Source organism: Nematocida minor (genome assembly GCF_024244105.1).
Source record: "Nematocida minor strain JUm1510 chromosome Unknown 7878, whole genome shotgun sequence".
In the NCBI taxonomy this organism is placed as follows: Eukaryota; Fungi; Microsporidia; genus Nematocida; species Nematocida minor.
In genome coordinates, this window is record NW_026250375.1 from 1 (window position 1) to 27,079 (window position 27,079).

The 27,079-nt window shown below is 41.3% G+C and overlaps 22 protein-coding genes across 22 annotated transcripts; 12 read left to right on the forward strand and 10 right to left on the reverse strand.

The window, feature by feature from the left end:
- Nucleotides 1-42: 42 nt before the first annotated feature.
- On the forward strand, nt 43-645 carry NEMIN01_1892 (N-alpha-acetyltransferase 50; the record flags this gene model as incomplete). Its single annotated transcript, XM_051477834.1, has 1 exon — nt 43-645. One exon carries the CDS (start codon nt 43-45, stop codon nt 643-645), a length of 603 nt encoding a protein of 200 aa, XP_051333794.1.
- Nucleotides 646-653: 8 nt separating this feature from the next.
- NEMIN01_1893 (uncharacterized protein) lies at nt 654-1,958 on the reverse strand (the record flags this gene model as incomplete). The annotated part of the gene is made up of 1 exon (XM_051477835.1): nt 654-1,958. The coding sequence occupies one exon, from the start codon at nt 1,956-1,958 to the stop codon at nt 654-656; it is 1,305 nt and encodes a 434-aa protein (XP_051333795.1).
- A 129-nt stretch (nt 1,959-2,087) lies between these two features.
- NEMIN01_1894 (cytochrome-b5 reductase) lies at nt 2,088-2,831 on the forward strand (the record flags this gene model as incomplete). Its single annotated transcript, XM_051477836.1, has 1 exon — nt 2,088-2,831. One exon carries the CDS (start codon nt 2,088-2,090, stop codon nt 2,829-2,831), a length of 744 nt encoding a protein of 247 aa, XP_051333796.1.
- A 529-nt stretch (nt 2,832-3,360) lies between these two features.
- Nucleotides 3,361-4,695, forward strand: NEMIN01_1895 (glycine hydroxymethyltransferase; the record flags this gene model as incomplete). Its single annotated transcript, XM_051477837.1, has 1 exon — nt 3,361-4,695. One exon carries the CDS (start codon nt 3,361-3,363, stop codon nt 4,693-4,695), a length of 1,335 nt encoding a protein of 444 aa, XP_051333797.1.
- A 77-nt stretch (nt 4,696-4,772) lies between these two features.
- On the reverse strand, nt 4,773-5,351 carry NEMIN01_1896 (RNA-binding protein PNO1; the record flags this gene model as incomplete). Its single annotated transcript, XM_051477838.1, has 1 exon — nt 4,773-5,351. One exon carries the CDS (start codon nt 5,349-5,351, stop codon nt 4,773-4,775), a length of 579 nt encoding a protein of 192 aa, XP_051333798.1.
- A 342-nt stretch (nt 5,352-5,693) lies between these two features.
- NEMIN01_1897 (uncharacterized protein) lies at nt 5,694-6,260 on the reverse strand (the record flags this gene model as incomplete). The annotated part of the gene is made up of 1 exon (XM_051477839.1): nt 5,694-6,260. The coding sequence occupies one exon, from the start codon at nt 6,258-6,260 to the stop codon at nt 5,694-5,696; it is 567 nt and encodes a 188-aa protein (XP_051333799.1).
- A 147-nt stretch (nt 6,261-6,407) lies between these two features.
- Nucleotides 6,408-6,935, reverse strand: NEMIN01_1898 (signal peptidase complex subunit 2; the record flags this gene model as incomplete). The annotated part of the gene is made up of 1 exon (XM_051477840.1): nt 6,408-6,935. The coding sequence occupies one exon, from the start codon at nt 6,933-6,935 to the stop codon at nt 6,408-6,410; it is 528 nt and encodes a 175-aa protein (XP_051333800.1).
- Nucleotides 6,936-7,398: 463 nt separating this feature from the next.
- On the forward strand, nt 7,399-8,406 carry NEMIN01_1899 (pyruvate dehydrogenase E1 component beta subunit; the record flags this gene model as incomplete). The annotated part of the gene is made up of 1 exon (XM_051477841.1): nt 7,399-8,406. One exon carries the CDS (start codon nt 7,399-7,401, stop codon nt 8,404-8,406), a length of 1,008 nt encoding a protein of 335 aa, XP_051333801.1.
- A 59-nt stretch (nt 8,407-8,465) lies between these two features.
- Nucleotides 8,466-9,536, reverse strand: NEMIN01_1900 (mannose-1-phosphate guanylyltransferase; the record flags this gene model as incomplete). The annotated part of the gene is made up of 1 exon (XM_051477842.1): nt 8,466-9,536. One exon carries the CDS (start codon nt 9,534-9,536, stop codon nt 8,466-8,468), a length of 1,071 nt encoding a protein of 356 aa, XP_051333802.1.
- Nucleotides 9,537-10,052: 516 nt separating this feature from the next.
- Nucleotides 10,053-10,598, forward strand: NEMIN01_1901 (U3 small nucleolar RNA-associated protein 24; the record flags this gene model as incomplete). Its single annotated transcript, XM_051477843.1, has 1 exon — nt 10,053-10,598. The coding sequence occupies one exon, from the start codon at nt 10,053-10,055 to the stop codon at nt 10,596-10,598; it is 546 nt and encodes a 181-aa protein (XP_051333803.1).
- Nucleotides 10,599-11,315: 717 nt separating this feature from the next.
- Nucleotides 11,316-12,239, forward strand: NEMIN01_1902 (uncharacterized protein; the record flags this gene model as incomplete). Its single annotated transcript, XM_051477844.1, has 1 exon — nt 11,316-12,239. The coding sequence occupies one exon, from the start codon at nt 11,316-11,318 to the stop codon at nt 12,237-12,239; it is 924 nt and encodes a 307-aa protein (XP_051333804.1).
- Nucleotides 12,240-12,515: 276 nt separating this feature from the next.
- On the forward strand, nt 12,516-13,790 carry NEMIN01_1903 (glutathione reductase (NADPH); the record flags this gene model as incomplete). Its single annotated transcript, XM_051477845.1, has 1 exon — nt 12,516-13,790. One exon carries the CDS (start codon nt 12,516-12,518, stop codon nt 13,788-13,790), a length of 1,275 nt encoding a protein of 424 aa, XP_051333805.1.
- Nucleotides 13,791-14,170: 380 nt separating this feature from the next.
- On the forward strand, nt 14,171-15,505 carry NEMIN01_1904 (glutathione reductase (NADPH); the record flags this gene model as incomplete). Its single annotated transcript, XM_051477846.1, has 1 exon — nt 14,171-15,505. The coding sequence occupies one exon, from the start codon at nt 14,171-14,173 to the stop codon at nt 15,503-15,505; it is 1,335 nt and encodes a 444-aa protein (XP_051333806.1).
- A 41-nt stretch (nt 15,506-15,546) lies between these two features.
- On the reverse strand, nt 15,547-15,858 carry NEMIN01_1905 (transcription initiation factor TFIID subunit 13; the record flags this gene model as incomplete). Its single annotated transcript, XM_051477847.1, has 1 exon — nt 15,547-15,858. One exon carries the CDS (start codon nt 15,856-15,858, stop codon nt 15,547-15,549), a length of 312 nt encoding a protein of 103 aa, XP_051333807.1.
- A 246-nt stretch (nt 15,859-16,104) lies between these two features.
- Nucleotides 16,105-16,806, reverse strand: NEMIN01_1906 (uncharacterized protein; the record flags this gene model as incomplete). The annotated part of the gene is made up of 1 exon (XM_051477848.1): nt 16,105-16,806. One exon carries the CDS (start codon nt 16,804-16,806, stop codon nt 16,105-16,107), a length of 702 nt encoding a protein of 233 aa, XP_051333808.1.
- A 60-nt stretch (nt 16,807-16,866) lies between these two features.
- NEMIN01_1907 (NAD+ kinase) lies at nt 16,867-17,823 on the forward strand (the record flags this gene model as incomplete). Its single annotated transcript, XM_051477849.1, has 1 exon — nt 16,867-17,823. The coding sequence occupies one exon, from the start codon at nt 16,867-16,869 to the stop codon at nt 17,821-17,823; it is 957 nt and encodes a 318-aa protein (XP_051333809.1).
- A 53-nt stretch (nt 17,824-17,876) lies between these two features.
- Nucleotides 17,877-19,595, forward strand: NEMIN01_1908 (uncharacterized protein; the record flags this gene model as incomplete). The annotated part of the gene is made up of 1 exon (XM_051477850.1): nt 17,877-19,595. One exon carries the CDS (start codon nt 17,877-17,879, stop codon nt 19,593-19,595), a length of 1,719 nt encoding a protein of 572 aa, XP_051333810.1.
- Nucleotides 19,596-19,807: 212 nt separating this feature from the next.
- NEMIN01_1909 (long-chain acyl-CoA synthetase) lies at nt 19,808-21,874 on the reverse strand (the record flags this gene model as incomplete). The annotated part of the gene is made up of 1 exon (XM_051477851.1): nt 19,808-21,874. One exon carries the CDS (start codon nt 21,872-21,874, stop codon nt 19,808-19,810), a length of 2,067 nt encoding a protein of 688 aa, XP_051333811.1.
- Nucleotides 21,875-22,233: 359 nt separating this feature from the next.
- Nucleotides 22,234-23,580, forward strand: NEMIN01_1910 (centromeric protein E; the record flags this gene model as incomplete). Its single annotated transcript, XM_051477852.1, has 1 exon — nt 22,234-23,580. One exon carries the CDS (start codon nt 22,234-22,236, stop codon nt 23,578-23,580), a length of 1,347 nt encoding a protein of 448 aa, XP_051333812.1.
- A 224-nt stretch (nt 23,581-23,804) lies between these two features.
- Nucleotides 23,805-25,079, reverse strand: NEMIN01_1911 (uncharacterized protein; the record flags this gene model as incomplete). The annotated part of the gene is made up of 1 exon (XM_051477853.1): nt 23,805-25,079. One exon carries the CDS (start codon nt 25,077-25,079, stop codon nt 23,805-23,807), a length of 1,275 nt encoding a protein of 424 aa, XP_051333813.1.
- Nucleotides 25,080-25,269: 190 nt separating this feature from the next.
- Nucleotides 25,270-26,100, reverse strand: NEMIN01_1912 (uncharacterized protein; the record flags this gene model as incomplete). The annotated part of the gene is made up of 1 exon (XM_051477854.1): nt 25,270-26,100. One exon carries the CDS (start codon nt 26,098-26,100, stop codon nt 25,270-25,272), a length of 831 nt encoding a protein of 276 aa, XP_051333814.1.
- Nucleotides 26,101-26,127: 27 nt separating this feature from the next.
- Nucleotides 26,128-26,712, forward strand: NEMIN01_1913 (uncharacterized protein; the record flags this gene model as incomplete). The annotated part of the gene is made up of 1 exon (XM_051477855.1): nt 26,128-26,712. One exon carries the CDS (start codon nt 26,128-26,130, stop codon nt 26,710-26,712), a length of 585 nt encoding a protein of 194 aa, XP_051333815.1.
- Between the last annotated feature and the right edge of the window lie 367 nt (nt 26,713-27,079).

Here is a 27,079-nt window from a genome sequence, read left to right on the forward strand (position 1 = left end):
TAATATAAAAATATGTCTCTAAAATTTTAGTAAACATAAAATATGGTTGTCTCCCATACGAATGCAGAAAACCAAAATGAAACAAAACCAGTGGATGAGCCATATCTGGTGCCAGCTGATCCTGACCGCATGGATGAAATAAAAAGCTCTGTGGAGAGCATATTTCCTGTGGTGTACCACACAGACTTCTACACCAAGTTATTCTCTAAGGACACTTTCATGCAAATCCTCTGCACGCCCGCAGACAATAAGATAATTGGTCTATTTGCCCTGCGGCTCTCCACAGAGCAGACCGTGGACTTAGGCGGAGCTAACGTGGATTGTGCAGAGTGCTTAGACAGCGGGAGCAATGATTTTAATCTAGATACGGTTAGAGAAAAAAAGTTTATGTACGTTATTCTGCTGGGAGTGGTGGAGAAGTTCAGAGGAGGCGGGTACGGAAAGATTCTCCTCCGAGAGATAGACTCAATTTCGGTGGCATACGGTATACGCCATATTATGCTCCATGTACAGATATCCAACCTACGCGCAATTGAATTCTACTACAAATCAGGCTTTAAACTTGTCAAACTAATCAATAATTACTACAATAATGTATACCCTAAAGATGCCTTTTTATTACGAAAGTGTTTATATTCACAATAGATAATAAATTACTTTGAGAGAGATCTTTCTATCTTGTCTAGCCGTTTTTTCAACTGAAATACTTCTTTAAGCACTTCTTTGTGTATTTGATACACGGAGTCCTTGAACTTCTCAAAGGACTCGTAGATATCAGCTGGTTTTTTACATGGAGTTGCGGTTTTATTCTGCACTTGGCCTAGAAGATGCTCTGGAGAATCTTCGCTTAGCTTCGTTTTCTTTTGGCTGTACTCTACGTCCAAGCGAACCGGTCTTTCGACTATTATCTTTTCAGAATTTTCCTGCATTGCACTCCCGGGCACATCGGCTGGCAGAGCGCCCTCTTCCAGAGACTCTGCGCCTTCTTCCGTTTTTCTTTTTTCCGGTGGATTCTTCGGACTTTCCGGTAAAATGGCGGGCTCGTCTGGAATTGCCGCAATGAAAGAATGTTTGCCCGGGTCCTGTGTCCTATACACCGTGCTGATGCTGTTTGTGTACGGTGAATAAATAACTATCTTGCTAGATGAAATAAAAACCATCGCTTTCCCTTTTAGTGCAACAACCGCTCTGTAATTGTCCAATGGAAAATTATTTCTTTTGAGGACTCTGTTGTTCTGATAGTCTACATCCAGGAGCTCTCCTGCACACGTAAGCACAAAAAGAATGGACGGCTCGGGCTTCCAGAATCCAATTGCGCTGATGGGGGCTCCAAAGTATTTCATGCTTCTTATTATTTCCATTTTTTTTGTTTCAAAAACGTACACGTTTCCTTTGATACAGCTTACAACGAGCTGTATTTGTTCTCCAAGCTTTGATGCTTCTGCGGTGCGCGGGTCTAGTGTTACTTTCAGGCGCAGTTTGGTGTATAGACTCGTTGCCATCTCCAGCCTGTGTATTGCCTTCTTGCACACGAGAAGCATCGATCCGCAGCACATGAGAATCTTTGCATCGCCAATCCTTTCGTCGCTTTCCAGCACTGTTTTTTTCTCTCCAGAGCTTATGTCAATTGTTGTAACGGTTTTTCCCGATATATAGATTATTGTTGTGTCGAACAGCGAGTAGTACTCGACCATTCCAACGAGCGCATCTTCTCTGCCCTTTAGATACCTTACAAGGAATAGCGTATCTTCTGGCGTGTGCCCTATAAAGGCGCCTCTCTTCAGCAGATGTTGATTCGTGGCAAACGAAATGTATCTTTTTCTTAACGGCCACTTATTGGTCACACTGCCCTTAGAAATAACCACTGCCCCATCAATCACCTCCACGGCTGTAAATAGCCCACTTGTATCTACCTCGGTGTGCACATCAGTAGAGTGCTTGTGCTGAGTCCCTGTCATTATAAGTTAAAAATATTCAAATAAACATTTTACAGAATAAAACCAGAATTTTCAAATATTGAAATTGAAAGACAGATGAAATCGAAAAGCAAATGAAAGTTAAATGAAAATTAATTTAAATTATTTCCCATGGCAGAAATTTCTAAGATATTAAAAGAAAAAGAAGGCGTAATTAGCAAAATAGAAGAAATAGGCCCTTCAATCTACAAATACACCATAGGAGTGGAAGAAGAAAGCATGCCCACGCTGTGCTATGCAGTCAGATTGGGTGTGCCTGGGAGAACTCTCACCCGGCCTTTCTCTCCTGTGAAAGTATCAAGCACTGCGCTAGAATGTATTATAAAAATATACCCAGAGCCAGCTGACAAAGACCACGAGATGTTTACGCCCTATCTATCTAATCTATCAGTTGGCGATGTTTTAAGGGTCTTGTGGTACACTGAGAAGCATCCCATCACTGAGATCCTGTGTGATACAAACAGACAAGTGTGCATGTTGTCAGCAGGCACAGGAATCACTCCAATGATGCAGATACTTCAGTGTGCACAGGAAAATAAAAATAAACAAAGTTTTAAAGTGGTGTCTGTATCGAGTAATTCTGTTTACAGAATACTAAAAAGCTCAGATGAGTATGCAGCACTGGATCTTGAAATAACTGACATTTTCATAGGAAGAAATGAGCATTCACAGGGCTCTGGGCTGAGCATTCTCAGAGAAAGAGTGGCGCAGATCAAATCAGCAGAAGAGAGGACAGTGTATCTGGTGTGCGGGCCAGACTCTTTTGTGAAGGAGGTGGCAGGGGACAGAAAAGGTCTGTACGGAGGAATTCTGCATGCTCTAGGGATCCCATCAAGCAGCTGCATCAAGTTTTAGTGGAGTAAAATGCAGTTTTATTTTGAAAGCAAAGTGTCCGAATAAACTTTCTGGAGAATTTAAAAATAAAATTATTTATACTTAGAGAGAACAAACAGGATCAAATTACATTTTATCAATAAAGTAAAAGAATTAACTAAAAGCATCTTTATACGGGTGTAACCCAATACCAGTTTAATTTAGAGCTAGTCCTTATCCAACATTGCACTACATACTGCATCTGCTCAAACAGTCTAAATAATCACAGTCTCTCTATCTTCTGCTGCTCTGAGCTCAGATACTTATCTAGTTTATCTGGCTGTTATTTGTAGGACTTATCTATGTAAATTTGTCTTACATGCAGCAATAGCCCACTGAAAAATCTTTTGCAGAAGAAAAGAAGGTGGCTCTCACTGCAGCATCAAACTATTGTCTGTCTAGCCATGTCTTCTAGCGCTCTGATTAGTCTTTTAATATTGTATACGACTTATTTTGCCGCCAATTAACAAATGTTCGAAATATTTAACTTTCTTATTTTTTATCTGAGTGCATGAGTGTTGAGACAGACAGAGAACTGCAGACGTATGTTGACAAAGAAGAAGAAAGACAAAAAACAACACTGACGCTGATAGCCAGCGAAAACTATGTTTTTCCAGAGGTCTATAAGTACTCTGGGTCACTTTTGACCAACAAATATTCAGAAGGAAAAGTTGGTGCAAGATACTACGGCGGAACCAAATACATTGACGAGATTGAAAAACTTTGCCAAAGCAGGGCACTAGCCCTTTTTAGCCTTGACCCTGCGGTCTGGGGAGTCTGTGTCCAGCCTTATTCTGGAAGCGTGGCAAACTTTTCCGCATACTCTGCTCTGGTGGGCCCAGGCGGCAAAATAATGGGAATGAATCTGCCAGCAGGCGGGCATCTAACGCACGGATTCCAAACTAAAGCGAAAAAAGTTTCAGGAAGCAGTCTGTACTTCTCCTCCCATCCTTACGGCGTAGATGAAAATGGAAAATTGGACTATAAGGAGATAAGAAACCAGTTTAACAAGGTAGAACCTGAAATACTCATATGCGGGTACAGTGCACACTCGCAGGACATAAACTACACAGAGCTGAGAGACATTGTGGGAGACAAAGCATTTTTATACGGAGACATCTCCCATATTTCAGCTCTCATAGCATCAGGACTAATGAACAATGCATTCGATGCGTGCGATGTGGTGATGACAACAACACACAAGGGCCTGCGCGGGCCAAGAAGCGGGCTGATATTTTACAGGAAAGTGGTGAGTATTAAAGGAACAACCCACAACTTGGAAAAAATGCACTCAGCTGTGTTTCCACTGATGCAGGGCGGGCCCCACAATCAGACCATTGCAGGAACTGCGCATGCTATGCTCATGGCTGCACAGCCAGAGTTCAAAGAGTACGGAAGACAGGTAATTGCCAATGCCAAAGTATTAGCAAACTTTTTCGCAGAAAGGAAATACAACATAGTCACAGGATCTACTGTCAACCACATGATAATAGCTGATTTAACAAGTAAAAACGTAACAGGCGCAGATTTGGAGGATTTCTGCGATCTAATTGGGATAAGCGTGAATAAAAATACAGTTCCAAAAGACACATCGCCATTCAAGCCATCAGGTGTTCGTCTGGGGACGTACGCAATAACCACCAGAGGATTTAAAGAGCAAGAGACAAAAGAGGTAGCTGATATCATACACTTCGCAGTGGAGTTTTTGCAGACACACCAAAAGGAAAGAGAGAACATGTCTGTGCGCGAGTGGGCTGAGAAGTGCGATGTTCTCAGCAGGGAGCCAGTCCAAAAAGCCAGCAGAAAAATATTGCACTTGGCTGAAATGTTCCCAATACCCGAGTAAAGATCGAATGTTTAAGTAAATCTTTTATTATTTCAATCTCAAATGACTGCTAATTTTTTCTATTTGTTTTAACGGCTTTATAGTCTTTCCTGCACTTTCTTGGATACGGTTCTTAGATCAGCGCACACTTTGGCAGGCTGCGAGCCCATGATCAGCTTACTTATCGCGGTACGCGCCAGAGCAATATTTTCAGCAGTTCCAAGCACTCGGATGCTCTTGTCCTCTACAACTATTCTTGTGTGCGAGATGATTTCCAGGTTGTTCTTTATTTTTCCCTTGCGTCCTGCAATTCTTCCTATTGCACGGCCTATGTGGCTGTTTTTAATTATTCTTACATCTTCTAGCGAAAAACAGTTTACGTACAAAGTGTCGTCTCTTAGTATGGAAAGAGCGTCCTCTGGCGAAAAGCCCAGAGTGACTGCTGTGATAAACTCTTCTGCTCTCTGAATGGCCACTGGGGTGAGTGTTTCTTTGCACGTTCTGATGTCTATTGATTTTGTTGTTAAGTTCATTCTTATCTGAAGCTTGCACTGCATGACAACGGGTGTGTATATCTTCATCCACTCTTCCTTGATTATTTTCATTTTTCTGGATGGAACTTGCACACTTCTCATCTCAAATGGAATTTCTTTTCTTTCATTATTCACTTCATCCATGAAAAATTCTGCAACTTGAAATATTTGTACTAGAAAGCAAAAACTCTGAGAACAAAATCGCGTTTAGCAAAAAGCATCCAGCAAAAGAACATTTCTTCTTCTTATCTCCTCTGCAATCTATTTCCTTATAGAGAAATAACACAGAATAAAAATAGCACTGGCAATAATCACAGTAGGAGTAAAACATGCAAAGGATAAACTGCAATTAGCTCTCCATAGAACACTATAAATACACTAGAGCAATAAGCCTACAAAGCGGTGCGCAAATAGATAAAACACTCGCAGCACACTCTGGAAAAGAAAAATAAACTCCATAGCCACCTATTATTTACTGTTTATTCACTACATCTTTCTCGTGCTGTAGAATGTCTTGACAGCTTCAGTGTGCACATAGTACAGTGCCAACAGACACAAACACACCTCGAATAAAGTGAGCTTTTTAATCCAGCTCTTGGTGCTCTTTGCCTTTTCAAGGTGCTCTGTCTGTCTGATCAGCAGAGCCTTGTGCGCACTGATGATTCTTCTGAGAACATCTTCCAAGTCCTTTCCCAAGTTAGCCTCTACCTGCGACGCAAACGGCCCTTCGTCAGCCTCTGGAAGAACAACAGTGAACATGATGTCTTTTTTAGTTGGGTTCAGGAGCACAATATTGTGCTCTCCTGCTGTTTTTGGAAGAAAAGATATCGTCATGCTTTTCTCGTTTTTGAATGTTCGAATTATCCCACTTGAAGGGTCCTTAATGTGCAGCGTGGTGTTGTCCGAACCTTCGCCAGCCAAGTTCATTTCCAAGCTTGTTTTCCTTCCTTCGCTCAGAATCAGCCCGAGCGTAAAGGTGTCCTCGCCTCTTATGTCGAATGTCTCGCACAGACAGGCGCTAAGAAAGAAAATAAGCCACAGTCCTCTGTTCATTAATGAAAATAAAAATAAGAATAATAAATATTTGAAATTCTTGGCAATCACCTCACAAAAAACTAAACTAGCTAATTTTACTTCTCTTCTTCTAAACATTTTCTATCCCAAATTGCTCTCCTCTCGCACAGCCAGCTAAAAACAGACTCATCTCGAGCTGTTCTGCAGGCCGTCTTCTATTATCTTTCTGTACTTGCTGAGAATCAGGTAGTTCTCCTTGTATATGCTTCTTATGTCAACTGTGACTTTATTTGGTATTTTCTTTTTTGCAAAGTATATCAGTATGGTGTAGATCGGAGCAGTTGTCTCAATTTTCGTTATTACTTGGATTTCTTCATTTTTTTCGTTGTACCCAGAGAATGTCTGATGGAAGAAGAACTTCATTATCATGCTCTCTGCGTAGCTAAATGCCCAAAATAACCCTATGGCAAGACACAGCCCTGTTTTGTACCACGGGGCGCTAAGATTCTTCGAAAAATAATGGGCGAGGAGAGTCAGAGCCACGGTTACCGTACCTATTGCTATGCGTACATCGGTGCTTCTGGTGTTTTCCTTGTACTTTTCTGCGCCCTGCAGGTGCTCCTGCAGCACTTCATCGAGCTCCATTTTCACCAGAGGAAGATCGTACAGATGCGCGCTTATCTCCTGTTTTCTCTGTGTCTTTTCTTCTGCCATGGCTGCAAATAAAATGCAAAGTAAATCTCTAAAAGCCAAATTTAATTCGCAAGAAAACAAAAAGGGCGACTCCGGGAATTGAACCCGGGACCTCCTGCACCCAAAGCAGGAATCATACCACTAGACCAAGTCGCCTTACTAGGTACCCAGACAATGTTACTGTCCCGAGTTGTTCTGCTCTGTGCTAATTAATTGCAGATGGCAAGAGTGTTGACCATGCTTAGTTTTATTTTCATGATGCAGAAATACAGATGCAAATAATTTTATTTATAGCAACTAGGAACGAGAAAGAACAATAAGATCCACTGCCCAACTTAAGCTAATTAGAGGGCTTTCTATTGCACATAGACTGCTGTGCGAAGGTACTATAGCTATTTTTGCTCTGTATAGATTTATTTGATTATTTACTCCTGATTATATTTCATTGTAGCTACTTTATATACTGTGTTTACTATTTGTTTGTATGCAATGCAAAATATCAGAAGTGATACAAAAGGTCCTCTCCCAGGAGATGGAGAGAGACGAGTCAGTCTATGTGCTCGGGGAAGAGGTTGCTGTCTACGGAGGAGCGTATCAGTGCACAGCAGGCCTGCTCGATAGGTTCGGGTCTCTGCGCGTGATTGATACGCCTATTTCTGAAATGGGGTTCACAGGGATGGCTGTGGGCTCTGCCTTCATGGGCCTTAAGCCTGTGTGCGACTTCATGTCCTTCAGCTTTGCTCTGCAGTCTCTGGACCACATAATAAACTCTGCTGCAAAAACCCTCTACATGTCAGGAGGAAGGCTGAACTGTCCCATTGTCTTCAGAGGGCCCAATGGATTTGCCTACGGAGTTGGAGCCCAGCACACCCAGGACTTCAGCGGATTCTATGCCGCAATACCTGGGCTAAAGGTAGTTATTCCTTACTCCCCGCGTGACTATGCAGGAGTTCTCCGAAGCGCCATAAGAGACCCCAATCCCGTGGTTATTTTGGAGAATGAAATATTATACTCCCGAGCTATGGAGTGTGACGAGTCTATTTTTGACAAAGATTTTTTGCTTCCCCTGGACAAGTCCATTATTGAGTCAGAGGGCACTGACATCACCATTGTAGGCATTGGGCTGACGGTGGGCTTGTGCCTGGATGCTCTCAAAGTCCTCAAACAGCAGAAAATCTCTGCAGAAATCGTAAATGTTTTGGCTGTAAATCCTCTGGACATCAACACAATTGAAAAGTCAGTTAGAAAAACAAAAAAGCTGCTTATTGTAGACTACGCCTGGCCAGAGTGCGGGGTTGCATCTGAGATATCGGCATCGATCTCTTCTCGCTTGTTCAACCTTCTTGATAAGCCTGTGTACACGCTGTGCAGCAAAAAGATACCCACCCCGTATGCCGAAGAGTTGGAGAAGGCAATGTACCCCAATGCAGACGACATAGTCACAAGCGCGCACATTCTTCTCTCTAAGATGGAGTATTCGAATAAAAACTAAATTAGCCGTGGTACATCCAACATTTTTATTTAAAAATCGTTTTTGCTTTTTTCTCGTTTTTACAGTCCTGGCGAGTTGTTGCTTTCAACCACGTTTCCAAGGGGCGACTGGAGGAGAACATGCAAAGTGACGAGCGTGTTTGGATTTATCAGGCCTCTTGTGATGTATATCCCTTCCTGCACGGACACATTCGCGCCAAGAACAGAAAAGTCTTCGATTCTCGACCATCTTCCAACAACTGTTCCCCAGCCTATGACAGAGTTGATGACCAGAGCGTTTTTCTGTATGGTGGCGCCTTCAAAAATAATTGAGTTTTCTATCTCTGCTCCATCTTCTATCTCCACATTTGGCCCAATAGTTGTGTTTTTTCCTATTACAGCACGCGGTGATATTTTTGCTGTTTCGTGGATCATGCACTTGTCTGGGTTGTTCTCGTGGTACAGCATGTTTCCGGTTACATAGTCCTTTGGCTGTCCAATGTCCATCCAGAATCCCTGCAGATCAAATGTTTTAACAACTGTCTCGTCTATCATCACTGGAAGAACATCCTTTTCTATCGACATCGGCTTGTCTTCTATGTAGTCCAGTATCTTTTTTGAAAATATGTACACTCCTGCGTTGATTCTGTCTCCTACAAACTCTTTTGGCTTTTCTACAAATCTTTTGATCTGCGAGCTGCTGTCTGTGAGTATAACCCCGTACTTTGACGGCGTATCTACTTTGGTTATGAGTATTGTTCCGTCTCCTCCGTGTTTTTCGTGATAGTCCAGCATGTCCCTAAAAGGAAATCCGCAGATAACGTCTGAGTTAAGCACAAAAAACGGCGTGTCCTCCTTCTCGAGCACATCTCGCAGCAGAGACAGAGGCCCTGCTGTTCCCATCGGACTGGATTCGATTGAATACGATATTTTTATGCCTATCTCTCGGTCGTATCCGAGGAGGTACTCCTGGATGTTTTCCTGCATGTGTCCTACAGCCAGTATTACCTCAGTAACACCAGCCTGCGCAAGAGCCTCAATCTGGTGTTTTATGATGGGCTTATTGGCGAATGGTATCAGCGGTTTTGGCTGTGTATGTGTAAGAGGCCTCAGTCTTGTGCCCATTCCTCCCACTAGAATTACTCCCTTCATTTCGTGCCAAAACAAGCTCCTATATTTATTTATAGTGGGACATATTTATTAATTAGGTTTTATATTATTTTACAAACACAAACATTTGAATAAAATTGCGATCTTGAAAAAGTAAAAATAGACAAATAGCTGACTAATTGTGGGTAATAAACACCGCACAGTTTCTCTTCACAGAAATCTTCCTGTTTGTGACATAGCAATACTTTCTAATCCTTCTCTATTGTAGCAAATAAATTTGCAGTGTGTACATCCATGTTATTTTTTGTTGTGAATACTCTCAATGTGTAAACTTTTAAAAAAATAAGAGTAGCACTGAGCAGTTCCTGTATTAGAATAGAACCATCTGGCTACTTACGTAAATAAACCAGAATGTGCTGCTAGTGGTTGTAAATCTTTTAAATGTGCTGCTTTGGTTGATGTGTTTGTGTGTTTATGTGCTTTTGCTTTCTAGGGAGATTCTGCAACGGATATTATGGAAGCGAAAAGTTTTATAGTTTTAAGAAAGCTAAAAAATTTATGGGAGGCAATAAGACCAAAAACAGAGTAAAAGTCATGCGAAGGCGAGAGATCGTGCAGAAAGCGGAAAAAGAGCCAGATGTCAGAGAGGATGAAATAAACCCAGATCTAAGAAAGTACTTCGACATAAACCACAACTTAAATCCGCCATACAACGTTATCCTCGATACCAACTTTGTGAATATGTCGCTCAGAAGAAAGCTGGACATAGAAAAAGAGCTTATCACGTGTCTGTACAGCAGAGTGAACATGTTTGTTACAGACTGCGTGATTGGAGAGATGGAAAAGCTTGGAAAAGTGCACACACTTGCCCTCAAAGTTCTGAAGAGCGATAAGTACAAGAGGCTGACATGCGACCACAGTGGAATATACGCTGATAACTGCTTTGTTGATAGAGTGAAACAGCACCCGTGCTACATAATTGCTACGTGCGATAAAGAGCTAAAACAAAGGCTCAGAAGGATCCCAGGGGTGCCCATTCTCTCTGTGCAGGGAATGCAATACTTTGTAGAGTCGCTTCCAGCCACTGGTGTGTTCAGATTTTAGATGTGCTCTAGCCAGAATCATATTACCACACTGGGCCATGCACGGATCAAATACAATTAGATATATGGTTTATACCACATTAATGGATGTAGCAATAAACTGAAATAAGATTTACATTTTTAGATTAGTAGAGAAGAGCTGATTTTAAATAGCAGTATACTTTGGAGAGATAGACATGCCATCAGAGAAAATCAAAGATGTTTTTTCCTTTATTTTATTTTGTGAGTCATATGACTGCAGGGCTAATGGACCCGATTGAGCTGTTTTCTGTATTCTATTCCAGAAAAAAAATGTTTCATAAATTTAGCATAAAATACTACACGGCTCTAGCGATCGGCTCTGTCTGCGTAATTTACCTGGGGTCCTTTATCTCGTTTAAGATATTTACTGAATACAAAAACCTAAACATTATCGGGTTTGAATGAAGTAAACAATATACCTTGAAATAGAGAAACAGAAGCACTGCAAAGCAGGCCTAAAAAGAATCGTTTTTGGTTTTCAGTTGATAAAATATGTTCTAAATTAAATAATGTTTTGATAGTTATGTTTTCATACTTTTTGCAAAATTAAAACGTATTAATTATTTTTGTAGTCCAAAGCAGTATATTTATTTTTATTCAATGTAGACTTAGTTTATAAAAGTTTATTTTGCGGCAGTGATCATTAAGATTATGCTAATGTGTACAATAGAAACTCAAATGTGCACAATAACCATCCATGGAAAATAGTAAGTATGAAGATATAAGTAATGAACAGTCTATTAGTTTTAATAGCACTGCCAATAGTGCATTTTCTAGCACTAAGACCAAAGATACATATATATACATACAGAATCCAGTCGAAAACAACACAATATGCACAGATAATAACAAAATGCAGCCATCTAGCGAGACAAAGAAAATACTAGATAGTGGCCATGCTGATAGTACTAGTAGCGATAGTGATGCTAGTAGCAAATCATACAGCGTGAAAGAAGACAGCAATGGGATAAGGCGCTATTACCAAGAGTTTGATGTGGAAGAGGATGAGCGAATATGTGGTGTGTTTAGCAAATGGAACTTTTTGATCACGTCAATATATTCTGCAGCGCACTTTCTTTCCATTGTTGCCACAGGAGTGTCTTTTGTTTCCAAATGCTACACAGTCTGGGATGTAACTCTGCTTTCAGTGAGAAAGACGTATGGCCAGCTGCTGGAGATGATAAACATCCCCATGGTGCAAACTGCTTTTGCAGTCATAAACACTGTGATGAACTGGGACCTATTTGACTTCGATATGTGCGAGAATAACTTGATGCTGGCCAACGGCATTTTATCTTCCATAGGGGTGTTTTCAGCTGTGTACTTGGTGTTTTTTGCAGAGCTTCCAATGTACGTGCAAATATTAAAATACTTTTTAGAGTACTACATTCTGTTCAATCCCTGGCTGTTTCTGCTTGCATACACCGAACAAATACTTACATTTATATTGTTTATTGCTCGGTCCAGAAAAGAAAAAAGACGGTGCATTTTCATCTACCTGATTATCTACTTTTTAGAGGGCATTTTCAGCATTGCTCTGTTTTTATATCAGGGTGTGTTCTTATCTAAGGTAGACAGTTTTATAAAGAGCCTGAATCTAGTCATTGCGCAGAATGATTAGAGCTTCTATTTAAATAGATTTTATTGGCACTACAGACGATGAAATTTGAATAAAAGCCTATTTAGAATAAAAGAACAGTCTAAAAGGTAGAGATGCCCAAAGTATCTTTTAGCTCTAGCACATACATTGGTATTTACTGCGCAGACTGTGTTTCTCTGCTGTAGAGCTGTCTAGTTAGCTAAATTTGTAGATCCAGTGCTGGAAATGGAATGGTTATTACAGCCAGAAACATAAGCCAAGTTTTAAAATAAATAGATTTCACTTTTCACTTTTTAAATGACACATAGCACAGAAATAGCCCATACCAAAGAGGACTCAAAGTGCAGGGTTCTTATTGTAAATGGAGGCTCTTTCGGAAAACGAATAAAGCACGAGCTGGAGAAGAAAGACATACGAGGAGTTCATCTGGTGTCTACAGAGTGCTGCACACAAAAGAGAAACACACTGTACAAAACCTTTATCCATGCAGCAGCAGAAGTCATAGACAGAAAGCAGTACTACAGCGACTATTCGATCAAGATAGAAAAAAGATCGAAGATAAACTGGATAGAGATAAGGGATAGAATAAAGGAAAAAATAGCACAGGTAGAAATGAAACAAGCTCCTGTGAGCACATGCACAGTTAAAGAGATGAACCAGAAGATATACATAGATAGCGAAGAGTGCAGTGCAGAAAACATCATTATGGTCAATTCACATGTCTCAAGTGAAATCGGTTTCAACAATATATGGATTAAGTTACTGGAAATGGAAAGCCTTCCCAAGCGAGTTTTCATCAACGGGTGCAACAAGCACTCAATTGAAGCAGCCTCAATGCTCTCGGATCTAGGCAGTAAAGTCTATCTAATGTCTCCAGGAAAAGATTTAATGGTTGGCTACGACAAAAATATCCAGGAGTCAGTAAAGTCCATCCTATTGGACAAGGGAGTGACTCTTTTTTTCAACTCCTCCCTAGCAGATAAAGACGTGCTGAATAAGCCAAAAATAAGAGTGCGGATGCCCTCTGGAATAGATCACGCAGTGGAGAACGTTGATTTATATCTGTATGAACACGAGCACTCGCTTTCGAAAGTCAAAAAAGGAAGCCAGTACGTTTTTAAGGTAGCAGAGCCTAGTAAAAAGATAGGCGCAGCAGAAATATCTCTTCTTTGCTCGATGTATCCGAATGTATTTACGCCAGAAATGGACTACAAGCCATATGTACCCTGCTATATATACACGAGCCCGCCTGTAGCTGTCATAGGATACACAGAAGAAGAGGCTATTAAGCGCTACACAAAAGTAAGAACTACAAGCTCGAAGTTTAGAGGACTTTTTTACTCGGTGTGCCAGAACAAAGTGCCAACAGACTACAAAATTATATATGCATGCGACATTGATAAGGAAATAAACAACGAGGAGAAGCTAGTTGGGCTGCACTTGTTTGGAAAGAGCAGCATCGATGTAATTAAAGGATTTGCGATAGGAATGCACTGCGGCATTTCACCGGAAGAGATTCTGAAAACAATTCCAATACATCCCACGTCCTCAGAAGAGGTAATAACTGGATGAGAGCAGTGAAGAGTTCTACAAGAATGTTCGTGTGTCTATTAAAAATAAAACACACAACTCCGATCTTTCTTTGTCTTTTTTTGAATGTTCTTGCACAGTACTAGTCTGACTTTTAATTAACCCTCTAGAGAAATCCTATGCAGTAGCGAAGAAATAAAAAGTAGCAGAAAAAGACAAGTTGTGAGAGTGCTTAAGCTATGGAAAAACATTCAATAAAAACAGGACTTTCGTGTACAGTTTATTCTTATCAAATACTCCACAGAAAGAGTAGAAAATATTCTCATTGCCGTGCATGAGTTAGTAGAGAAAATATATTTACCTTTTTAGCACTGCCAATTACTTCGCATTTTCAGAGTCTTGGTTTTGCATTTTTTTAAATAATGTACGATCTAATTGCAGTAGGTGGAGGCAGTGGGGGCCTTGCTCTATCCAAAAGATCCACCAGTATTTATGGAAAGAGAGTGCTGCTAATCGATAAAACAGTTCTTGGAGGAACGTGTGTGAACAACGGGTGCATCCCTAAGAAAATGCTGTACAATGCAGCGTATCTACACTCAGAGGCAGAGTGCATAGACAGACATTCTGAAATAGAGTTTGACTGCAACCAGTTCAGAGAAAAAAGAGAAAAGTACATAGCCTTTTTGAATAACATGTACGCTGAGAGAAATAAAAAAGACGGGGTAAAAACTGTCACAGGCACAGCAACTGTGCACAAGGACAGGGTGGAAGTCAATGGAGTAGAGTACAAAGGAAGCCACATTGTACTGGCAATGGGCTCATATCCTAAAATGATCGACTGTTTAGGAAATAACAATCTGCTGTCCAGTGATGACTTTTTCAGGTTTGAAAGCATACCCAAGTCAGTGGCCATCATAGGCACAGGATACATTTCAATAGAAACAGCCTTTGTGCTAGCTGAGTTCAAGTGCAAAGTCACTCTGATAGCAAGGAGAGAAGGCGTGCTTCGGGCATTTGACACGCTAATACAGAAGAAAGTGCAGAAATCGCTGGAGTCAAAAGGCATCAGACTGATTGAAAATGCCACAGTCGTAAGCCTACAGGAGAAAAACAGAGAAATAAATGTGGAGATCAGCCACAAAGAGTCGCAAGAGCACGAGAATATTGTGGTGGAAAAAGTGATATGTGCAGTTGGAAGAGCAGCTAATACGAAAAGCATAAAAAACCCAGAGATAAAAACAGACGCAGCTGGCTTTGTGGAAACAGACAACCTGTTTAGAACATCAGCAGAGGGCGTGTATGCAATTGGAGACATAACAATGGAAGAGAGCATGCTCACGCCTGTGGCCATTTTTTCAGGAAGACGGCTGGCTGATTACCTATTTGGGAATAGCCCTAAAAACATAAAAAAAATGATCAGCTCCGTGCCCACTGTTGTTTTTTCGCATCCTCCTGCAGGCTCAGTGGGGTATTCCGAAGAAAAAGCCCGCGATCTATGCAGTGCAGTGTCTGTGCACATTGCAGAGGTAGATCATCCGTCATCTCTTTTCTCCACTGAAAAAAACTCCTATAAATTTATATACGATAGCGAAACAAGCGAGCTGCATGGCGTGCACGTGCATGGCTATGAGTGCGATGAAGTCCTGCAGGGATACTCAGCACTGGTGCGAAATGGCATTAAATATTCCAAAATCCGCGAATATCTGGAGACAATAGGAAGCGAAGAAAGCGAGTTTTTATCGGGGGCATTTGAATAAACATAGGCTAAGGTTGGAGTTATAAATACATGCACCGTTTATTATTGCTCTTTTTCTATTGTTTCGTACTCAAACGGTTTTCTTGCTTTTTTCAGCTCTTCGTTTGTCAATAGAAGCTCTTTTGCTCTGGTGTACTTTCTTCTGTCTCTTTTTATGGTGTACATGAGATCGTCTGTTTTAGTTCTTCCTCTGGACTTTGACACTGTCTTTGCCTTTTTCAAGATGGTTGTCAGATAGTGGCATAGATAGTCGTGAATCACAGTGGCAGAGTCTAGCCGCGGATTTACTGTGTCTCCCAGCGAATACATCAGAAGACGAATTTCTCTTATAAAGTTTGGCTTTCTTTCTTTCATTAAAATTTTATTATTTCGCCAATGTAAATACAGACTGTAAAAGCCAATATCTATCTATATCTCCTACTTCTATCTACGAACAACTTTTTAGATAGACTATATCATGTGTACAGATGCATACACACTCTTTATCACTGATTCATGGATCTTTAAAAATGCACATTAAATGACCAAAGTTAATCAGCTGTACACATACGCCTCTGCATTGCACAGAATTATAAAAGAAAAGTATACACTTAAAAGGTTTTAGCTATTTTTGTTTTTGTAGATGGCGCTGAAGTTTTTAAAATACTTTGAGTTTTGCAAATTAACTCCGCTGCTGCCTCCTTCTACCCGCTCTCTTTTGTACACATATTCATCCTTATCTAAGACATCTGTGGTATACTGTACATACTGCTCTCGTATGTGCGGGGGTAGAGCAGACAAGTCTACATTTGTCTCTTCATAATCCCAGGGGTCTTTGTGTGCCATATGCACTTTGATGAGCCTATAAAACAGATTCTCCTGTTTTTCTTTGGTTTTTGACTTTTTTACATTCATCAAATACTCGTCAAATATGAAAGAGTATACGGACTGAGCACATGTCTCTGCCTTCCGAAATACGCCCATGTTGTAGCTGTACGGGCCCATGTACACAAATAAATCTGTGTACTCCTCTTTGATCAACTCTCTATAGCTGTCATTGGCGCACGGATCAGAAAGTAGCACAGATAGCCGGGATATGATGAGAAGACATCTTTTATAGAGCTCTCTCTTCTCTTCTTTTTTCACGATGTTTTTCAGCAAAACTGCACACTCGTATGCAGCCACGTACTTTCTAGAGTGGCACAGAGCCTGTATGTCTCTCCACAGAACATCTTTGCTCTCGGAGACTGGCTTGTAGCGGCTCTGCAGTGATTTTTCTGGGCCTATTGCCAGAGCCTCGAGCGCAGTTATTTTTCTGAACATAAAAAGAAATTGGCTGGCTAAGATTTTCTCGGGTTATATTCTTGTTTTTTTAAAATTGGAATGAAGTGTTTGGTTGTTTTAAAAAACGTGCTGGCGGTTTCCGAAGCTGAAAAAGAGCTGATAGACGTGGTGGAAAAATACTACGACGTAGAAGTAGCAGACAACTCCGTTATGCTAGAAAACCAAAAAGGGTACAGCGGGAGCAGATATTCCGTTATTATAACGTCAGGCGGGGACGGAACAGTGCTCAAGACCCTGTCCATATGCACAAGAAAATTAGCCTCTCTCCAGAGCGCAAAATACACAGACCACATTTCCAAAAACGGATGGCCAATGTGGGTTGATAAGATCGAGAGAGATGGATCGTTTGTGCGCGCAGATACAATTCTGCCCATTGTATTCGCATTTGACTGCGGAGTCAGAGGAAGACTGTGCCCCATCAAGAAACATCTGTTCAAAAAGGGCCAGAGTCTGCTGGTTGATCTACTAAACTCCATGAAACAGGACAATTTTGAAGTAGTAGATAATTTTTACACAAATAACACGATAAGAAGATCAAGGTTTATTGTCAACAAGAGCGTGCATGTGTCCAACGAGATATACGTATACTCTAGAGAAAAAGGGTTCCTAAGCGTGCTTGATATTAGCGTAAATTCGCAGACGGTCTACAAAAATATTCGGTGTGATGGGCTGATTATAAGCACAGGCACAGGATCAAGCGGATATAACGCGTCTGCAGGAGGGCCTATTCTGCACAATAACGTAGATGCGGTTGTAATCACAGCGGTGTCAGCAGCAGACAAAAAAGTCTCGCCAATCGTTATCAGTCTGCACGACTCTGAGGTGCGCATACAAAACTCTTTTGAAGGACAGAGTTTGTTCGCTGTCATCGACGGGTGTCTGCAGGTGGAAGAGACTGCATTTGCAATTGCAAAGTCCGATTACGGAGCCATTTATTTTGCTGATGTAACATCCAGTAAAATACATAATGATTTTTTGTGTGCTATACAGGAGTAAGGAGAGCCCCCTCAGTCTGCAAGATAAATTCGAAAAGAAAACAAGGAGATTAAATGGAGGAAAAAGACGCAAGCATAGAGCTTCTTAGAAAGACGGTAAAAGAGCTTCTGAGCTTTGTGGAAGAGGCAGATAAAATGCCGAAAGAAAGCTTTCAAATGCAGAAGTTTTTTATAGATAACAGAAACAGAATTTCCGAGCTTGGAAGAATAGTAGTTACAATGGCCGGAATGCCCGCTGACTCGCTGGAGGCTCTTAAGTTCGGAAGACTCTTTGTTTCGAACTACATATGCAGCAACATAGTGAGCACACAGTTTTTGACGAGAGTGCTGACAGATGAAGTGGCAAAAGAAGTGCTCAAGGAGGAAATTATTTCATTCGTTAAATCACTGACGGTGTATCTGGAGAAAGATAAAGAAAATCTCTTGATGACGATACAGAAAGAAAAGGATCTGCTGCAGAAGCTCAAGGACTCAGAGAAAGCTGCAAAAAGCGATCCTGAATGGACAAAGGAAATAGAGATTCTTGAAAAAAGAATAAAAAACATTTCAATACTTGTTTTAGATAAGAAAGCAACAGAATCCTCTAGAAAGAGAATAGAAAGGATAAAAGAACAGAACAATCCAGACTTTATAGAGCTAATGGAAAGTCTATCCCGGCTTAAGTGCTTCTGCAGTTTTAGGAAAAACAAAAAACCGTCAAAGTACGCCTTGCTAAGGGAGACAACACTGCACATTCTTGAAACCGAGCAGATCTGCTATATTTCGGTCATGCCCTTTCTCTGCCAAGAGAACAAGAAATTCAACATTGAAATGTGCTCGCCCACTGGACAAGATGTAGAGTTCATTCCAACTGCAAAAAAGTACATCGAGTATATTTTCACAGAGCTTATGAAAGCATCGCCAGAAAATTCATCGAACACAATCGAAATGTGCCTAAAAGAGTACAGAGAAACAGGGACGTATAAGAGAGAGCACATACAGGATGTTCTGCTAGAGCACAGCCCGCCCAGAGCTGCCTCCATTCAGAAGGCAATGGAGTCCTTGACCAACACAATTTTTTACATAAACATTGTTCGGTGTATCTACTTGGTGATACATGATTTTGCGTACCACAGCATGCTTAAGTACAAAAAAACTGAAAAGATAGATCTCTCGCTGATTTTCCTTCGAGAAAACAAGAAATATCACAACAAGCTCATAAGGCAGTACGTCAGTAAGATGGAGAAGTCAGAGAATATTTCAGAAGAGCCAAAGGAAAAAAACAAGAAGCATCTTCAAAATTACTCTTTTTTGGTTGATAGAGATGCCATTTCAAGTAAGTTTCATCTGGTGCGGGCAATCTCGCATGGAATATTTACAGAAGAAAACATCTTGTCTGAATACTTCAAAGAATACCACACTCTGAGAAGGTCTGTTTTAAACACCCTTCTAGACATTCTTTCCAGAAAAATATCCAGCCAGGTATATGAAGAAATGCTGGAAAAAAAAGGTAAACACAAAAACGTAAACCAGATGAAGAAAGAGTCACGGGAGACTCCTAAGGAGCTGTCGGCTCTGGTTCGTCGAAGAATACTCAGCACTCTGCAATCAGTAGCAACCAGGTTTATGAAAACTAAAAGCATAAAACCGCGAGCATTCTTATACTCTATACATTCGAACGAGTTTGAGAAAAGAGGGCTTCCTCGATACCATAAAGAAATGTACATGTTTCTTATGCTGGCTCTTCCTCTTTTCGCCTTTTCTTCTAGCATTCTAGGAAAAACACTGCAATAAAATAATATAATTTATTCACTATCCACTGCCAACTTTGAACTTACAAAGATATTCCTATATTGCAGAAAACAAGAGACTAAGCTAAACCAACCTACTACTCCTGGTATAATTCAGATACTCTGCTCTATCATAGACATCCATCTATGGAATTTGATCTTCGCAATCGTGCAAACAGGCGCGCTCTGTGAGAGAGATCTGCCGAGTAGAAATGATTAAATTGTATTGTATAATTCTTGAATTTGTTTGCCAAATAAAGACACTATTCTGTTCCTGATTTTTTTACCGGATGGAGTAAGCAGATCGTTGTCAATTGTAGCAGCTGTGTTGGTGAAAACAAATTTCTTTGGTATTTCTATTTTGATGAGCTCGCCCGTCTGGACAAGCCTGTCTCCTTCCTTGAATATCTCATCTGTTACACTTTTCTTCACGTCCTCTATGTCTCCGTTTATTGTGCAGAGCCCTATCACATAGTCTCGCGTGCTGTCTCCTACAATTGTGATGTCGTCCAGATGTTTGATCTTTGCCGCCAGAATGAGATTTTCTATTTTTTCCGGTATGATGTACTCTCCCTGCGAAAGCTTGAAAATTTCTTTGCTCCTTCCAATAATTCGCAGGTTCCCTTGCGCTGTTATTTCTCCAATGTCTCCTGTTTTAACCCATTTATTTCCTTTTTCGTTATAAATAGAGCTCTCTTTCCCGTCTGTGTTGTCTTCGTAGAAACAGTCTTTTGTAAGCTTTTCCTGCTGGTAGTATCCCAAAAACACTGAGTGTCCCTGCATCAGTATTTCTCCTTGGTTTTTTTCAGCGAATACATTCGACTCTGGCCGCGACACAAGCTTAATCTTGTTGCAGGGGAACGGAATTCCAATGACCCCTTTTTCGTTTGTGAATATGTCCGTTGTGATATTTCCAGCAGCTGTCTCTGTCTGGCCATACCCCTCAAACATCGGGCAGTTGAAGATCGCCTCAAAGAACAGCGCACAGGGGGCAGACAGCGGTGCAGACCCTGACAGCATGCACTTAATTGACCCGCCGAATGTTTCTCGGATGGTTTTGAAGACAGTTCTTCCGAATATTTCTCTAACCACCCTGTTCTTAAATATCATGCATATCAAAAGAGAAAACGTAAATATGAAATTTGCTATCTTCCCCTTTTCTTTGGCTTTTGTTTCGATTGCAGCCTTTACCGAGTTGAAGACTCTTGGCACACCCACAAAAAAGTTTGGTTTGGAGATGCTAAAATCTTTTTGCAGCTGTTTTGGGTTTCCTCGGTAGTATATAATCTCGCACTTGCTCAGGAGCAGAGCCGACTCAACTATTCTTTCAAACACGTGTGCTAGGGGCAGGAACGAGAGGTATCTGTCTCCACTCTCAATGTCGAAAAAGACGCCCTTTTTGGAGAGGAGCAGAAAAGCTGCAATCACAGAAACAAAGTTTCTGTGCATTAGCATCGCTCCCTTGGGGGCTCCTGTAGTACCGCTTGTGTAGCAAATAGTTGCAACTGTTTCTGCCTTTGGGGCAATAAAGTGCTCCTTTACTCTCTTTGCTGAAGCTTCTGTGGGTTTTTTGAACTTGTTGCTTATTGGCTCTTCTTTTTCTTCAGTCTCTTTCTCTTCTTGTTTTTTTTGCTCTGGTTTTTGTTCTGTTACTTTTTTACATCTTTTCACAATGTCCCAGAAATAGTACAGCTCAGACCCAAATGCGCTGAGCACCTTGTGTGCACTGTCAGATAGGTTGGCATCCATCAGCACAAACACTTTTGGCACGCTGACCTGCACGCTGTCTTCGCTTTCGAGGTTCTTTGCGATCTTCTCCGCGTTTTTTTCAGATACAAAAATTATCTCCATTTTTGTCTCGTTGAAAATGTGTTTTGTTGCGCTCCATCCAAACGATGCATATATTGGGCAGTTTATCCCGCTGAAAAAGTATGTTGCGTGCTCTGCTATGATCCACTCGGGCCTGTTCTCTGAGCATATTCCTACAATAGGTTTCTTGTTTTTGTCCGAGCAGTCTGTGTGCGCAAGAATGAACTTGGCTACTTCTTCCGCGTATCTGCGGGTCTCCTTGAACGTCAAATACTCAATCTTTTCTTTTTCGTTTATTCGTCCCAGGAAGTTGGAGTCTCCGTGGCTTTCGCAAACACTTTTTAGCGCATCGAAAAGAGTTGCACACTTTCCCACCTTCTCTATCAGCTCTCCCTTGCCTTCACTCTTTACGTGCGAATGGACGTACACACTCGTTTCGTTCTTTTTTGGATTGTTTTCAGACTCTTTTATCATGCGAAAATGTCTAGCACACATTGCAAACTACAGAAATAAAATTAATTAATACTTTGATTATTTTCCCAAAGATTAAAAAAACACGAGCTCATCTGCCTCCATCCGAGCATGCATAAAGTGAAATAGCACAGAAGCAGCGCAGATAAACTCATCTGTGCTCAGACAAATCCACAGCAGCTATCCCATTCCTAGAGAAATTACTCTCTCAAATGCATTTACATCAAGGCCTCTGAAACTTGCAGCTGGAGGAGTGTGCTTCACCAGAGAGAGTTTGGTTGGGTGTCTGTTAAAACTGTGCAAGTTTCAGAATGAACAAATCGGCGCTCTGCAGAATTAAAAGGTAGAAAGTCCTGGGAGATATGGACAGAAATCACAGAGTTGTTGTGGGGCTCAGAATAAAGCCTCCTGCCATTGCAGATGCTCCGTGCCCGCACGCAGACAAAGTTTTCTGGAAGCACACAAACAAAGAAATATACGACGAGTTTATACACCCCCACACAGCGAGCACAGAATTTTCCACAGTGTTCACATACGGAAGAACAGGCAGCGGGAAGACATACACGATGTTTGGCGGTGAAAAGATGCCAGGGGTTGCAGAGCTGATGCTCACAGACATTTTGAAGTCGCACAATGTTCTAACGGTCAGGTGCACTGAAATCTACAACGAGGTGGCCACAGATCTGTTCACAGGAGTTCAGATCAGAATAGTGCAGGAAAACAATGCCATTCGGATTATAAGCGAAACACAGGTTACAATAAAGTCTGTGGAGGAGATTAAGAATCTGCTGCGGACTATCGATAAGAAGAGAAAAACATCTGAGACAGAGCACAATCTGAACAGCAGCAGAAGCCACACGGTAATTGAGATAAATGCTGTGGATCTGTCGGTTAATCTTGTAGATCTTGCAGGAAATGAAAAGATGGCAGAAGATTTGGCGAGAAGAAAAGAGGGCCTTATGATCAATAAGAGTCTTTTGACACTCGGAAAAGTAATAGACCAGCTGCACACAGACACACAGCATGTCTCCTACCGAGAGTCCAAGCTGACGAGAATATTGCAGAACACGCTCAGCTACGGAACAATAGTCTGCATATGCACTGTTATAGATCTCTCCGATCACTTGACAATTAAATTTGCAGAAAGACTCAAGAGAATAAAAACAATGGAAAGAGCGATTGTAAAGTCAAAAGACGAGATAATAAACGATCTAACCCAAAAGATAGCATACCTGACAGAACAACTGCAGAGCATGCACAAAGGCGCAGAAACACCGCTGGAGATTGAAGCAAGAAAAAATATCTGTAATGAAGAGGTGTCTGAGGTCTTTGACGGTGCACAGGGCCCAGAAAGTAGCTTGGAAAAAAAAGAGAAAGAGATGGAGGAAAAAGAGAGTGGGCAACTAGTTGTGCTAGAGAATAAAAAATGCGAGCCATCCACTGCGCATGCTGTCATTGAAAATATGGCGGAATCAGAAAATGGCGGACTATCTGCCAATCTCTACGAAATGATATACAAATATCTAAAAGTGGAAGCAGAGCAAGAAATGTCAAACACTCTCACGCAGCAGGAGATGGACCAAGTTCACGTGACTATTATGAAACGAAAGAAAGGCCTTCTGCACGGGACTCCCTTCCACAGCATATTCAAACTATCTCGGACCGAAATGCGGTCTAGCAAGAGCGACCGGCAGACTGAAGATAAGTAATCTCTGGTCGTAGCAGAAACTCTCTAAATTTCAGTAAAAATTAACTGTAGCAGAATAGCATAATCTAAGAAGATCTAATAAATGGTGTTTTTATTGCACGATTCAATAAATGACTGAATTGTACGCATTCTTCTGTTCTTGCAGGACAGTCTGTGTCTCCTGTATAATTGTCTCTTTTATTTTTCTTCTGTTTTCCAGACATGACTATCTTTTTTATTGAGGAGCTATATCTTTTTCGTTGTTGATCTTCTGATAAACACATCAGGGGCCAGAATGGAGTACTCCGCTTCGCTCAGGGGGTCTTCTGCAAATGCTTCGCATGACTCTATAAACTCTTTTGTTCCTTTGGCTTCCTTACTACTGAATATGCTATCGTACATGTCTTTGTTTTCTACAATATGTTCTGTCTCGTCTTCTGTCCTGGTGATGGATAAGTTCCCTATCTCCTCCGACAGGTTTAGTGAGTCATTTTCAGTTAGCTCGTCTTTCTTCTCCGCTTCACTGTACTTGATGTTTTTGCTGGCGCTCAGGGGAGTGTTTGTAGACTCTCTTTGTCTTTTTTTGATCACTGGTGTTTTCCTTGGAGTCCACTCTTTTTTCATGCCTTCTTCAATTTCTTTTTTGTGCATTTCCAGCCGGTGCCCGATTCGCTCCAGCGAGTATCCTGGCTTAAGAGAGGGCCGTATCACGCTCTCGCACGGCATATTCGAGACAATTGACCGAAGAGGCCCTCTTATTATCACATTTGCTCCTGAGTCTTTGATCTTGATCGCACTTGTGTTGGGAGACAGGCGCACACTTGATATTACGCTTGGCTGTATATTTATGTCATTTGCAGCTACTGAAACCTTTTCTTCCTTTTCAGGCAATTCTTTTGTTTTTTCAGGCTGGCTATTTGATAGCCCTATAAAAGCTTTTCTGTCCAGCTCAGAAAGCTTTGCCATTCCTTCTCTGGCCTTTGCTCTTATCTCTGGGTTTACGTCGTCCACCAGAGTTTCCAGAACTTCCACTAGCTCTTTTATTCTCTCTTTCTCTATTCCCCTAACTGCCATCTCCAGCAATCCCTGGCGCACCGTTTTGCTTTGGCTCGCTACATTCAATCGAATTTGCTTTGCTATCGCCCTCAATGAGCACGTGCTGGCTATGGTGCTTGCTGTGCCCATGGCTCGCATGAATATCACCTTGTTTGTCTTCCCCAGCGCGCTCATCAGAGACGTGAAAATCTGCGGTAAATGCTCCTTCAGCTCGTCTCCCAGATTTTCAAAGAGCTTGGACAGAGCCTTGCAGCCTGACCCGCTGAGCTTACTTCTGTTGCTCTGCACGCCCATGCACATAAGCGGTACCAGCTGCACTATTTCCTGAGCTTCTTCTTTTTTATTTATCTCTGACACTCTTTCCAGTATTTCATCTATTTTGTTCCAGTTATTTTCTGTTTCTTTCTCCTTCTGCAGCAGCTGCCCTTTTTTCAGTGTCTCTGCTACACTTTCTGCTCTCTTCATAATTAAAAAAATAATTCAATTCCAGCTCATATGCTACACAAAAACTTTTATTTAAATTTAAACACACCGGCATATTCTGCTGCTCTACTGCACAAATAATAATTTCTAACTGCTAGCTAAAATCACCCAGAATACATTAAGATAAGTAAAACTATTTATATACTGATGTACCTCTAAAACACCTTCCATCTCAGGGCTTGGCTATCTTTTGGAGAAGCTTTGGGGCGTACTTCTTTATGTTGAACTTTGCAAAGATCTTTGGAGAAAGACCTACATCGCACAGGATAGCATTTCCGCTGAAATCCAACGGCTCTCTCACAGGCACTCCGAAAAAGATAACTTCCTTATTTGGCGTTGGAATATTCTTGTAGTCACCTAAAAAGATAACACGCTCTGCCCCTGTGACCATCTCTTCCTTCACATCAGTGTCTGCTATTATTACAATAGGCTGTCCTGTTCTCTTATTGGTGATTTTTCCGTTATTTGCTTCGTAGTAGAAGAGCTCTTTGGCTATCCGCTGGGTCTTCGCCAGGGGAACAAGAGACACATCTGTTCCGTACAGCATGCACAGCCTAGCCAGCACTATTCCTATCTCTGAAAACACTCCAGAGCCCGTATATACAATGAACTTTTTATCCATAAGCCTGAATATGTTAACGAACAGATGGAGCACTCCTCTCGCACCTGAGTATATTATCTCACTGCGAGATGGCCCGTAGACCGTGTCTGATAGGTCAACCATCTTCATATATACATCCTCTGAGAGATATGACAGAGGCTTTGATCTTTTATCATCGTCTTTCTGTTTTGTCTTCTGGGGAGTGTTTGGCCTCTGGAGAATCTGGCTGTCTTCCTCTGCGAGTAGCTCCACCTCGTCTATTTCTGTGAGCTCAATTGTCTTTAGCATCCCAGACACCTCCACGATCATCTTGTTGTTTTCAGGTTCTATCTGCTGCAGCCGCCCGATGTGCGTGGCTGTGTTGGTTTTTATTATAAGACATGCTCCTATATACTCTTCCATGGTTGCTAAAAAATTTAGTGAATAAATATGGACAATAAATTGCCGCTGGCTGCTTTGGAAAAGATCACAAAGGAGACAAATATCTTGATGGAGCAGTACAACAAGTCTGTGGAGGCCCTTAAAACCTCCTACGATGACGCGCATAAGCTCCGGAAAGAGTTTTTGGTGACGGGCATTGAATTTACAAAAATAATAGAGAACGGGAGCAAAACAGAAGAAAAAATAGTAGAGTCGTACACAAAATACAAAAAACTGCTGGAAGACAGAGCAAACCTTTCCAAGGCTCTTCTATCAGAGATCAACACAGTTCTTGTCTCTGTAGATGAGCAGCTTCTTCTTCTAGATTCGCCGTACGAGCCTAAGTTTGGAATTCAAACACAAAATCCTCGGGTTTTCAAGACAAATAAAAGCAATCCCAACCGAAATGCAAATTCAGAGGATGCGCCGGTATCAGGAGGGAGCTATTGCATATGCAATGGGCCTGCGTACGGAGACATGGTGGCATGCGATGCCTTCCACATGGAAATACCTTGGTACCACATGGAGTGTGTTGGGCTGTCTGGAACACCCCGGGGGCATTGGCTCTGTCCTAAATGCAAGCCCTCTGAATAGCTGAAAATAAGCTGTATTGTTCAGGCTGTTATATCTATTAAATATCATGTGTATCTCTTTTACGATTTACTTTATCTCAATGCACTTTCATTCGTAGCAATACTATGTCCAATGTAGCGTCTTTTTGTGTGCAGGACATCTTCTCTACCGTGCTTAAAAAGACCGAATAATTCTGCTGCATAATTTTCATAGTGTATTCTGCTTTTATTAAAATGAAACAAGACCACTTCTTATTTCTGTACGCCTTCTATAAAAATATTAAATTATTTCTTGCATTGAGCAGTTCAAGAATGAAAGAGTATTGATCTGCACTTATTTCTTTTAATCTTTGATTTACATTGCTATGTTAAAAAGCTGAATGTACAGA